General features: G+C 46.5%; 1 protein-coding gene across 1 annotated transcript in view; it reads right to left on the bottom strand.

The window, feature by feature from the left end:
• The window catches only part of LOC147103040 (potassium voltage-gated channel subfamily KQT member 4-like), a 424561-nt gene that overhangs the window by 187989 nt on the left and 223692 nt on the right, over positions 1 to 12880 (bottom strand). Inside the window, exons 4-5 of the mRNA XM_085963167.1 lie at positions 9209 to 9384; positions 7503 to 7628 (exon numbers count right to left, since the gene is read on the bottom strand). Coding sequence (XP_085819293.1) covers positions 7503 to 7628; positions 9209 to 9384 — 302 coding nt within the window. The remainder of the gene's footprint in view (positions 1 to 7502; positions 7629 to 9208; positions 9385 to 12880) is intronic.

Below are 12880 nucleotides of genomic sequence, written 5' to 3'. Positions count from 1 at the left end.
GAGCGAGTCAAGCGTTTGCTGGCCACAAGGGCATTAAAGGTGGAGGTAACCGAGTAAAGTGACAACTGGAAAAGTATCATGGGACTGTCTGCTTCTGTGACATGTAAAGACTAGGCAGTTGGGAGTTAGAAATGCCATGCATTGTCAATGCAACAATACACATAAAAATGATTAGGGATGCTCAGCCTTATTTTAACAGAAGTGTCACAAGCCCAGGAGGAGGAAGCCAGTACATTGGGAGCTTCACAACCGTCTCACTACTCGACATAATTCACACTGCCTGAATCAGCACTAGTTCAGACACACTTCAGAGAATGTTCGTGGATTTCACGAGGGCAAAACAAGGTTAGTCACTAATGACAGGTGAGGAAAATGGTTGGTGAAGAAAGGCTGAGTGTTATTTTATGGTGTTCATGGGACTTACTGAACCACTTTTCGATTGTGACCTATGGGGCCACCGATGAAGCAAATGATCCTTCCCAGCATGAACCAGTAAGTCACATGGCTCACTACATGAAATGATGGAAGATGGTCTGGGTAGAATTGCAGTTGGGTAATACAGTAGCAGCAAGAGCTGACTACGCTATGCACTGTCACTGAGCAGCATGCTGCATCAGCAGAATCTCAGGTATGCAGGCAGTGAGCATCTCTCAGGAATGCGCCCGCTGATGATATCAAGACAATGAGGTCCACAGTCATAAATACAAAAAAACATAGTTTTGTCGTGCTTGGAACCATACAAGGGAGAACCATCCAGAAGGGATTCAGAGATCTCGCAGCAGACAGAGAGCAGTGATTGCAGTCAGGACTCAACCTCCAGTAGTGGCATGTATGCAGAATCACGCAAATCGGCCAATGGCTCTCAAGTTATTGCCAGTCCCCTATCAGTACCTGTTTCTGTGCTGGTGGCAGGAGAAGCCCCCTAAAGCATGTAGACCTGCAAAGTTGGAAAGGTCTGTTTATTCGCCTGTTTCTGTGACACAAAGGTAGGTGGCCAGCGGAATCACAAGCAGGTCCTCAGGAAAGCTCTCAGGAATCCACCACACTTAATGGGCCAGTAATTCCAGTCCCAACGCGTGAGTACGGACGGGGTACTCACGTGTGGGCCTGTTGGAAGTGCCGGATTTCAGCATGCACAGCGCATGCGCGGGAAACTGGCATTTCCTCCAAGGGGTTCAGAGGTCCAACGCGTGCGCTCAGGACTCTGCGCGCACGCGTTGAACTTCCTTCTTTTTGACAGGTTTGCCCGTGTGTAAGGGCCTGAACTTTTTAGAAATGTAAAAAGGACACATAAGGACTTGATTCTTTAAGGTAAGTGGTCTATTATTTAAAATTATAACATTTTTTCCACAGCTTTATTGTTTTTAAGGACTTTACAGTAAGGTAAGTTTATTTTTAGACCTGATTTCTGAAAAAATTATTTTTTTCAAAAATTTGATTAATTGTTTAAAATAGTTTTTTAAAGTTATTTATAGTTCATTTAATTATTGGGATGTTTTTTAAAATTTTATTTAAAGTTTAAGTAGTGCTTTGGGCGCCCGTAGTTTTCATGAGGTTGACAGTTCTTACTATCAAACTCATGAATGAAGTTTTCCCTCCCCTGATTGGCTGCCCAGTGCTCACCTGATCCCAGCCGGTACATCGCACTAACTACGCCGCTGGATCAGGCAAGCACAGCGCGCCGACAGCTGAACTGGGCCAGTGACAGGAATTCCAAGCAGGCCCAGGCTTCAGCTGTCGGCGCGCCGGGTAAGTGCACATCGGGGGCTTGCACGCGCGGCAAGCCCCCGATCCTAATTTCTGGGCCATTACTTCCAATAGAGCATCATCTCAAGGTAATGCATGAGGAAGAATGTGGCACACACTCCTCATAGCAAAAAAGGACAGCACAGTGGCAAAGCATGTTAAACATTGAATGTTCTCTCACAGTAATAAATTTGCAGTTAGTATTTTTAATGTAAAATTAACATTAAAAGAATTGTTTTGTACAGCTGGAAAAAAAACAGCCAATTGAAGTTAAAATGTACAAAGTTCCACATTCTACTCCTTTGTCTGCAGGAAAGGCTCTCTGCAAGCCACAAGGGGAAGAGTGATTGATCAGGACTGTGGCATTGTGCTACTTTGGGCACTGGCTGGTGTGCTGCAGGTTTCGTTCCCATTACCCTTTTCCTGCAGCCTGCCTTGCTGCAGTTCTTCTTCAATAAGTATGTGTATGCCTTATCAGTGGCAATATTATACAGCATGCAACACTCTCCAATTACTCTGGCAACTCACTCATACTGCAAGGCATAAGAACATAAGAAGTAGGAGCAGGAGTAGGCCATAAGGCCCCTCGGGCCTGCTCCGCCATTCAATAGGATCATGGCTGATCCGAATCTAGACTCACGTCCACTTCCCTGCCCGCTCCCCGTAACCCCTAATTCCCTTATCTGCTAGGAAACTGTCTATCTCCGTTTTAAATTTATTTAATGTCGCAGCTTCCACAGCTCTCTGGGGTAGCAAATTCCATAGATTTACTACCCTCTGAGTGAAGAAGTTTCTCCTCATCTCAGTTTTGAAAGGGCAGCCTCTTATTCTAAGATTATGCCCCCTAGTTCTAGTCTCACCCATCAGTGGAAACATCCTCCCCGCATCCACCCAATCAAGCCCCCTCACAATCTTATGTGTTTCGATAAGATCGCCTCTCATTCTTCTGAATTCCAATGAGTAGAGGCCCAACCTACTCAACCTTTCCTCATAAGTCAACCCCCTCATCTCCGGAATCAACCGAGTGAACCTTCTCTGAACCGCCTTGAGAGCAAGTATATCTTTTCTTAAATATGGAAACCAAAACTGTACGCAGTATTCCAGGTGTGGCCTCACCAGTACCCTGTATAACTGCAGCAAGACTTCCCTGTTTTTATACTCCATGCCCCTTGCAATAAAAGCCAAGATTCCATTGGCCCTCCTGATCACCTGCTGTACCTGCATACTAACCTTCTGTGTTTCATGCACCAGGACCCCCTGATCCCTTTGTACTGTAGCACTTTGCAGTTTCTCTCCATTTAGCTAATAACTTGCTCTTTGATTTTTTCTGCCAAAGTGCATAACCTCACACTTTCCAACATTATATTCCATCTGCCAAATTTTTGCCCACTCACTTAGCCTGTCTATGTCCTTTTGCAGGTTTTTTATGTCCTCCTCACTCACTGCTTTCCCTCCCATCTTTGTATCGTCGGCAAACTTGTGATACGTTGCACTCGGTCCCTTCCTACAAATCGTTAATATAGATTGTAAAGAGTTGGGGTCCCAGCACTGACCCCTGCGGAACACCACTAGTTACTGATTGCCAACCCGAGAATGAACCATTTATCCCAACTCTCTGTTTTCTGTTAGATAGCCAATCTTCCACCCATGCCAGTATATTGCCCACAATCCTGTGATTTTTTATCTTGTGCAGTAATCTTTTGTGTAGCACCTTGTCAAATGCCTTTTGGAAGTCCAAATACACCACACCCACTGGTTCCCCTTTATCCACCCTGTTTGTTACATCCTCAAAGAATTCGAGCACATTTGTCAAACATGACTTCCCCTTCGTAAAACCATGCTGACTCTGTCCGATTAAATTATGTTTATCCAAATGTCCTGTTACTGCTTCCTTAATAATGGACTCCAACATTTTACCAACCACAGATGTTAGACTAACTGGTCTATAGTTTCCAGCCTTTTGTCTACCTCCCTTTTTAAATAAGGGCGTTACATTAGCAGTTTTCCAATCTGCTGGGACCTTTCCTGAATCCAGGGAGTTTTGGAAAATTACCACCAATGCATCCGCAATCCCTACCGCTACTTCTCTCAAGACCCTAGGATGTAAGCCATCAGGTCCAGGGGATTTATCCGCCTTTAGTCCCACTATCTTACCGAGTACCACCTCCTTAGTGATTTTAATTGTGTTTAACTCCTCCCCCCCTATAGCCACCTGTTTGTCCAGTGTTGGGATATTTTTAGTGTCCTCTACTGTAAAGACTGATACAAAATATTTGTTCAGAGATTTTGCCATCTCCATGTTCCCCACCACTAATTTCCTGGTCTCATCCTCTAAGGGACCAACATTCACTTTAGCCACCCTTTTTCTTTTTATATAACTGTAGAAACTCTTGCTATCTGTTTTTATATTTTTTGCTAGTTTACTTTCATAATCTATCTTCCCTTTCTTAATTAATCTTTTAGTTATTCTTTGCTGGCTTTTAAATGCTTCCCAATCTTCTATCCTCCCACTAGATTTGGCTACTTTATATGCCCTCAGACTTTATATGCCTGATAAGGCATCATCAGAGGAATTTAAACATTCAAAACATTTTATATTAAGTGGCCAAAGGTTTCTTCTATTATATTTTTGGCTGATAAATGTGTATGTGGCATCTGGAGGCTACTCAGAGCGAGGTATCATCATCCAAGTAACCCATGTCTCCAAGGAACCAATCTTGCAATCTCAGACAATTAATCAGCCCTTGATTCTCTCAAGAAATCTGCATTGTGAGCACTACCCAGGAAACATGTATTTAACTTGCAAGTTTTTTCACCAGTGTTCAAAAAGCAATAACTTTGAGAGAGCAGGAACTCTGTCAATAAAAGGGAGGGCATCACCTGCAAGCACCAAGTGAACGTAGAAATTGAATGCGGTGGTCAATTTCACATCCACTGACAGCTGTTGCTTTATGGCTGCAGGTCTGAGTCCAGAAGCTGACATGAATCTGAAAATGCAGAGGTGCAGTCTCCAAACTCACTGTTGGTCACTGAGGTCCCTCCAGGTAACATGCCGCCATTATTTGCACTGTATTGGATAGAGCAGTAACTGGAATATCTGCCTCCTGGGCTAAAACCTCTTGTTCCTGCTTCTCCTCCTCCAAAATACCTAGCACGGGGAGACTTGGTGCTACACAACACCCATGCTGCAGAGTTTACTGAAAGACAGTCGAGTAAATTCTGTGCTGCCTTATGCTAGTGGTGGTGCCTCACATGTAGCCAGCATAAAGTCACAGGCTGCTGTCTAATAGACAGGACACCGCAAACAGCTCAGGCTCTCATGTAGGTAACCTATCTCCCGCTCAAGCTCTGCTGACTTCCTCAGTATTTAAATGGGACAAATTACTGTGATGTACAAATTAAGTAAATCCCTAATCAAAACAGAAAATGTTGAAAATACTCAGCAGGTCAGGCAGCATCTGTGGAGATGACCTTTTGTCAGAGCTGGAAACAGTTGGAGATGTAACAGGTTTTAAGCAAATTCAGAGGCAGGGGGAGGGGAGGAAAGAACAAAAGGGAAGGCCTGTGATAGGGTGGAGGGCAGGAGTGATTAAATGACAAAAGGGATGATAGTACAAAGCAAAAGGAAATGGTAATGGGACAAGTAAAGAAACAAAAGATGGGTCTAGAGGAGGTGTAAATGGGTATAGCAGAATCATCAACAGCTGCCATCTGAAAAAACAGGGCAGAGGTTATGGTCTGAAATTGCTGAACTCGACGTTGTGCCCAGAAGGCTGTAAAGTGCCTAATAGAAAGATGAGGTGCTGTTCCTCGAGCTTAATTGGAACAATGTAAGAGGCCGAGGTCAGAGTGGGAGTGGAGCAGAGAATTAAAGTGACAGACGACCGGAAGCTCGGGGTCACGCTTGAGGACTGAACGGAAGTGTTCCGCAAAGCAGTAACCCAATCTGCGTTTGTTCTCCCCAATGTAGAGGAGACCGCATCATGATTAGCAAATACAGTATATTAAATTGCAAGAAGTACAGGTAAATCGCTGTTTCACCTGGAAGGGGTGTTTGGGGCCCTGGACAGTGGGAAGGGAGGAGGTAAAAGGGCAGGTGGGCAGCACGGTGGCATAGTGGTTAGCACTGTTGCCTCACAGCGCCAGGGACCCGGGTTCGAATCCGGCCTCGGGCGACTGTCTGTGTGGAGTTTGCACATTCTCCCCGTGTTTGCATGGGTTTCCTCCGGGTGCTCCGGTTTCCTCCCACAGTTCAAAGATGTGCGGGTTAAGTTGATTGACTATGATAAATTGACCCTTAGTGTTAGGGGGATTAAATATGTGGGGTTACAGGGATAGGGTGGGATATCTGTTGGTGTAGGGGTTACGGGGATCGGGTGGGATATGTGTCGGTGCAGGCTCGATGGGCCGAAATGGCCTCTATCTGCACTGTGGGGTTTCTGTGATTCTGTGATTCTGTGTTGCATCTCCTGCACTTGCACGGGAAGGTGTCGTGGGAAGGGGAAGGGGTGTTGGGGGTGATTGAGGAGTGGACCAGGGTGTCACAGAGGGAGCGGTCCCTTCGGAATGCTGAAAGAGGAGGGGCGGGGAAGATGAGTTTGGTGGTGGGATCATGCTGGAGGTGGCGGAAATGGCGGAGGATGATCCATTGAATGTGGAGGCTGGTGGGGTGAAAGGTGAGGACAAGGGGAACCCTATCGTGGTTCTGGGAGGGAGGGGAAAGGGTGAGAGCAGAAGTGCGGGAAATGGAACTTACACAGTCAAGGGCCAAGTCAACCATGGTGGAGAGGAATCCTCGGTTGAGGAAAAAGGAAGTAAGTGGAATCAAAGGAGAAGTTGTTCAATATAAGAACAAGTTCAGTGAGGTGCAGGAGGGTGGTGGTGGATGGGGACTGGTTGGGCCTCTGTTAAAGGAAGAAGTGGAGCGCCCTCAGGCCGCCCTGGTGGGGGATGGAGATGTAGAGGGATTGGACGTCCATAGTGAAAAGGAGACGGTTGGGGCCAGGAAACTGGAAACGGTTAAAGTGGTGGAGAGCGTCGGAAGAGTCGCGAATGTAGGTGAGAAAATCTCTATGTTCTATGATTAACAAGCAAAAGCAAAACCAGATCTGTGTGTTAACGTGAGATAGAAATATTTTTCTCAGGAACCATTTTAAGAGTATGGGGAAACATTAGGCCCAGCTCTGTTAACACAAATGTACTGACTACAATTAATGCATGTGTTAACATACAGGACTAACTAAATCCCTAGTTAAGTGGAGCTGCTGAAGGCACGCCCAACAGCCACCAACCCATTTTGGTCTCAAACTTCCAAATTTATATGGCAGGGGAGACAAGGACTGAAAAAGCCAGAATCAACAAGCTTGATCTGGGCCTCCATTGGCACTGTAGATTAGCTCACACAACAACATTTATGGGGTCAAATCATGTTGTGCGGTATTAGTTACTCTGGCTACCAGCTCTGTTACAATAGCAACCAAAGGAATTTCATATGAACACATAGGAACATTCAGCCCCTCGAGCTTGTTTCGCCATTCAATCAGATCATGGCTGATCTGTGCCTCAACTCCATTTACTCGACTTTCATCCGTATGCCTTCATACCCCTGATACCAGTTAACATGTTCACACACTAATATCACACAGCAAGTTTCCTACCCATTAGTTTTTTAGTCATCACAGTAGTGTCACTGACAGACACAGAAGAGCCATTTAAAAAGAAAAACAATTAACTGGAGTACTAGTATCTGGACTTACTGTACCCCACCAGAGGGAGTCTGCGTATGTTGAAAATTCAGAATTTGCCTCCTTCTCAGCCAGATAGACGAGGAAAGAGGAGAAAATGAGGATTAAAAACCCAATGTACCAGGCTGTAATCAGTTCCTGCAATAGAACAAGAGAACATCTTACTACAATGATCCAAGCAATGAGGCACTGTTTTAAACAAGTAAATAATTCAGGCTCCCGATACCTCAGTTGGTATATAGATCACCGAGTGAGCGACTGAGCCTCCAGACCAGGAAGGCCATACACTCTATGCTCGGTTCGTTGATTTCAGCTGGGGTGGCCAGCGTCAGCATTCCGCGATGCAAAGGAGGGAAATTAAATCAGAGTTCCTGCTCTCATTTGCTATCTAGTTGACTGCCACAGCAAAGTGTGTGTGTTGGGCACTGTATGAGAGCAGGATTAAGCTCGGCTGCATTTGGTCCCATGGGAGCACACTGCATTGGACAATCATGCCCAGCCACCGCTCATGCATGCACTCCTGGCAGCTGGCTGTTTGTTTTATTCATGTTTATCATTTTGCATTTTGTGCTTATCAAGTCAAAGGAGGTTTTTGCTGTGGACTTTCCAAACTTACTTCACATAGGAGCCAGCAGAGAGGAGAGACTTTCATCCCAGTAGTTTTTGAACACAAGTTTTTAAGATGAAAAGATAGTGTCTAACCCACTGCACTCACACAGTAAGTACTCTGCTCCTTATTCAAAGCAGATATTTTTGACTTTGTTCAATAGTGTAAAATGGGTGATAGTGAATCGGCAGCCTATTTTACATATCTACCGATTGTAATTATCATTCACTTCAATGGGAATAAAAAATGGGAGATATGTAAAACGGGTGGCCGATTCGTTATCATCCATTTTGCACTCTCGCACAGAGCCAAAATTACCCCCACAAAGTCTTGCTGTATGTCAGAGCGATGCTGAGGAGAAAAAAGTGCAGAAAGGGGAAAAATCCCTATAAATGAAAACACATCCAGCACAGAGGCTACTCTACACCGATTTCGCTGTGCCACATTTAACCTGGCAGAGCTTGATATTAACACTGGGAGACAAAAGTGAAAAAGCATTCCATTCTCCAGCACTGACATTGCTCATCCCGGTAAGCATGAATTAAATGTGAACTATTGCAGAAACCATGGCAGACGGACAGCAGTGCATCCTTCAAATCTTCAGTAAAAGTAGTAAGCCACCTTGATGTCTTGGTTGGCTAAGAAAGCACACAGCTGAGACATACAGACCAGTAGGCCCCAGGTTAGATTTGCAGTCTGTGCTTAGCTAGTTCATGTCCCCAAGGCAGCAATGTGGGGTGGGGGGCTACAACTGGCATCAGTGGTCTTGGATTAGGGAGGTGGGAAAAAATTAACTAGAGTTACTGCTCCTGATCATCATCCAATTACCACTGTTGGAAAGTGGCGATGTGTGGGCATTAGCTGAGGCTGTGGTCACTTATGTGATGCCCTTCAAGGTAAGCAATCCAATGAATGTCAAGTTCAAACACAAACACAAAGAATGGGCATTTGGGTGAAGTATTATAAGGTGGTCTGTCTCTGTGGAATTGTACCCCAGAAAGCGGTCAATGCTTTCAGAAGAGGAGGGGAGAAACTTGGCAATAAAATGTGGCAGAACTAAAGTAGGGCAGGAGGGGGAAGAAAATCAGAGAGATACAAAGCTTGGACTGACCTTACTGTGAGCATACACAACAGATCCCAACAATTTCCAGGTTCCTCCTCTACGATCCATCCGTACCATCCGGAGAATCTGTAGGAATCTCATGCTGCGAAGTGCTGAGGTGGCAAAGATATTCCCCTTGGTCCCAGCAGCTATCACTGCAACAGAGGCGACAAATACAATAAAATCTGAAAGACAAAAAGGAGATGAATATGAAAAGCTGGAACTATTGTTTAAGATCCATGTTACCAATATTACTGTCCTCTCCCCCGATCATCTGCTGAAGTTGCTGACTCTTGCTGTGGTATGGGTTCCATGGGCACGTTCAGCATTTCACTTGGACCTTGCCCAAGTGATCATTGTTCATGTAGTTAAATGTTGGCAGACGATGTGAATATGTGTGGCCATCAAAACTAAACTCAATCCTATCGACACCTAGGGGGAAGAATTGGGTTGCTTTGCGCCAAGGTGGCGCTAATGGGGCATAAAGCACCTAGCGTGGGCGCGGCACCACCAAAGCCTCCCGCAAAATTCAGCAGGGGGTTAACGGCGGCGGAGCTGTGCCTCCGGCGATGGTGTCATTGCCGTGCGCAGCGTCCCGGCCGCAAACTTTGCTCATACCCCCAACCTACCGCCAGACGCTATGTCCAACAGGGTCAGGGCGCTGTGTTTGCGGCTGCAGCAGCACAAATTAAAAGGCAGGTGCCGGGCGGCCATTTGCCAGCACCTGCCCCCTCGCGCCCGAAAGGAAGCGTGACCACATTTTTCCCCCCTAATATTCACATACACACACATTTTCGAGCAGAGGTCACTGGAGAGCGCTGTAGTGTCGAGTTGGAATCCTGGCTTTTTTTCCCTCCAAAGCACAGAGGCACAGAGAGCATTTGTAACACCTCCCAATGACCCCTTGGCTGAGATTATCCACTAAAAACCAAAAGCCAAACCAGGTATATAATTCAGTACCACTCTGGCCACTGCATTTGCTAACTGAGCCATCAAGGCCACATTTAAAAGGTGCAGGAAAGGAACCTCTACCCATCCAAATTTTCTTTAGCCCAGGTAACCATCCCAGCACAGTTGTTCAGCTTCCTCTCCCCTTCCATCAAACTCACAGAGGAACGCAGTGCAGCTATCAGTTGGATTTAGCATATGTTTTTTTTCGAATCAACAAAACCAGTGTCAGAGGCCAAGGTCCCTGGTGCAGGACACCATCAGGGGTGAAAGGACTAGGGGTGAAGATCAGATAAATCTGGAAGTATTAGTTAGGGAACAACAAGCTTGAGCTTTTAAAAGCCTGTAAATGGGAGGAGGGATAAACGACTTGGAGAGCTTTGAGATCCTGGGAAAGCATGATTAAGAGTAGAAAACTGTGATAAGCCTTCATTTCAACACAGTGAGTGTTGTGTATGTACCTTTAAGAGAATAACTGGTCTCAGACTGCAGTACCTGCAGTGACCACCCCTGTATAAAAGGCGCTAGTGAGCCTCTGTTGTTTTCAGTTTCACTATTGACTTCCATCAGTAAAGACGTGTTTTGTTCAACTCCTGCTGTCCGTGTCTCAATCATTCATGGACGTAATACTGGCGACGAGCAGATACGAACCTACCTACAGTCTGCACCACCTCCTGGGATCCATTCCTACAGCGAAGTGAGCAGAGGTCGAGGCCGGAAAGAAAAGAAAGTAAGAGGCAGTAGAAACGGGCGTCGACCGTGGGCATCCGCCCTGTGTTGCGGAGTTGAAGATTGCTGGAGAAGCTGTCGGATGCGGGGCCTGGTTCCTGTCGATGGTGCTTCAGCTAATCGGGCTGGTGGCAGGTAGTGCACTGATCCTTCCTGGGCTGCGGCGGTCGCGAACTCGAGCGGGTGGTTTGCAACGGGGCCGAGCAGCGTTGTCGGGAAGAAGAGAGAGAGAGAGGATGGAGCACACAGGGCGCGGCCGGTGCTACGAAGCCGGGCTGCATATAGACCCGCAAAGAGGGAGGCAAGAGTCCCACAGGGTTGTTCCACGACGGGAAGATAATTTAAAAAAAGAAATATTAAACGCGCAAGAAACCGCGAGGAGCTGCAGGTTGCAACGGGAACCGCGGAAAGTAGCACTAACAACAGCGGGGAAGAAGGCAAAGTGCGGGAGGCGCCATCTTAATCAGCGGGGAAGAAGGCAAAGCGCAGGAGGCGCCATTTTGTTAAATCGGGGAAGAAGGCAAAGCGCGGGAGGCGCCATTTTAGATTTGCAAGATGCCGAAGACTGGCTGTATCACTGCTTTTGATAATACAATAGAGGACTGGACCACGTATGCGGAAAGAGTCGAGGTATATTTCGAGGCAAACGAAATAGCGGAGGAGAAAAAGGCATCGATATTGCTAAACTTAATGGGCGCTAGAACGTACGGCCTATTGAGGGACCTGATTACTCCAGCCAAACCGAAGAGTTTTAACGAAATTGTTGCTGTCCTACAAGAACACCTAAACCCTGCACCGCTGTTGATAGCAGAAAGATTTAAATTCCACAGGAGAACTCAGCATAAAGATGAGAGCAATGCTGAGTACCTTATGGAACTACGCAAGCTATCAAAGCACTGCCAGTTCGGAGCAGGACTGGCAGATACCCTACGGGACAAATTTCTCTGTGGACTCCTGAGTGAAGGAACACAGAAGAAGTTACTCTCAGAGAAAGTAACGGTGGCACGGTGGCATAGTGGTTAGCACTGTTGCCTCACAGCACCAGGGACCCGGGTTCGAATCCGGCCTCGGGCGACTGTCTGTGTGGAGTTTGCACATTCTCCCCGTGTTTGCGTGGGTTTCCTCCGGGTGCTCCGGTTTCCTCCCACAGTCCAAAGATGTGCGGGTTAGGTTGATTGGCTATGATAAATTGACCCTTAGTGTTAGGGGGATTTAAATACGTGGGGTTACGGGGATAGGATGGGATATGTGTTGGTGTAGGGGTTACGGGGATCGGGTGGGATATGTGTCGGTGCAGGCTCGATGGGCCGAAATGGCCTCTATCTGCACTGTGGGGTTTCTGTGATTCTGTGATTCTGTGAAAGAGCTGACGCTAGATAAGGCTTTCAGCGTGGCAGTATCGTATGAAGCAGCAGCCAGGGGAGCTGCAGAAATTCAACAAAAACCACAGGAATACGGCACCCACGAAATGACACGGGGATTTGCAAAATGTTATCACTGCGGCAGAACTAACCATGACCAGAAGGACTGCTGGTCCAAAGACAAAATATGCAGGCAATGCGGGAAGATGGGACACATTGCACGAGTTTGCAGGTCTGGGAAGAAGACCAGCGACAACAAAAAGGCTACTAAGGAACCGTACAAGAAAGTACAAAAGATGACGGACAGTAGTTCCGAAGACCAGATGAGCGATAGTGAATCCGGGAACAGGAGACTAAGCTGTCTCAAACTTCACAATGTAATCGCAAAAGAGGATCACCGAACCATTTGGGTCACCCTCACGATAGCAGGGTCCCAAGTTAAAATGGAATTGGATACAGGATCAGCGCTAACCGTCATGAATCGACGAGACTACGAGCGGCTATTTTCACACATACCCTTGAGAGAGACATCCATCGTCTTGACAACGTATACGGGGCAAAAAGTATACCCCAGAGGAAAAATAAGGGTGCCTGTCGAATACAACGGCAAGAAAACACGGAAATTGTATCTCTACATACTGCC

This window comes from Somniosus microcephalus, chromosome 20 (assembly GCF_052327205.1).
Source record: "Somniosus microcephalus isolate GS21.2 chromosome 20, FLI_Smic_1.0, whole genome shotgun sequence".
In the NCBI taxonomy this organism is placed as follows: Eukaryota; Metazoa; Chordata; class Chondrichthyes; order Squaliformes; family Somniosidae; genus Somniosus; species Somniosus microcephalus.
This window is presented reverse-complemented; position numbering and strand designations above follow the sequence as displayed.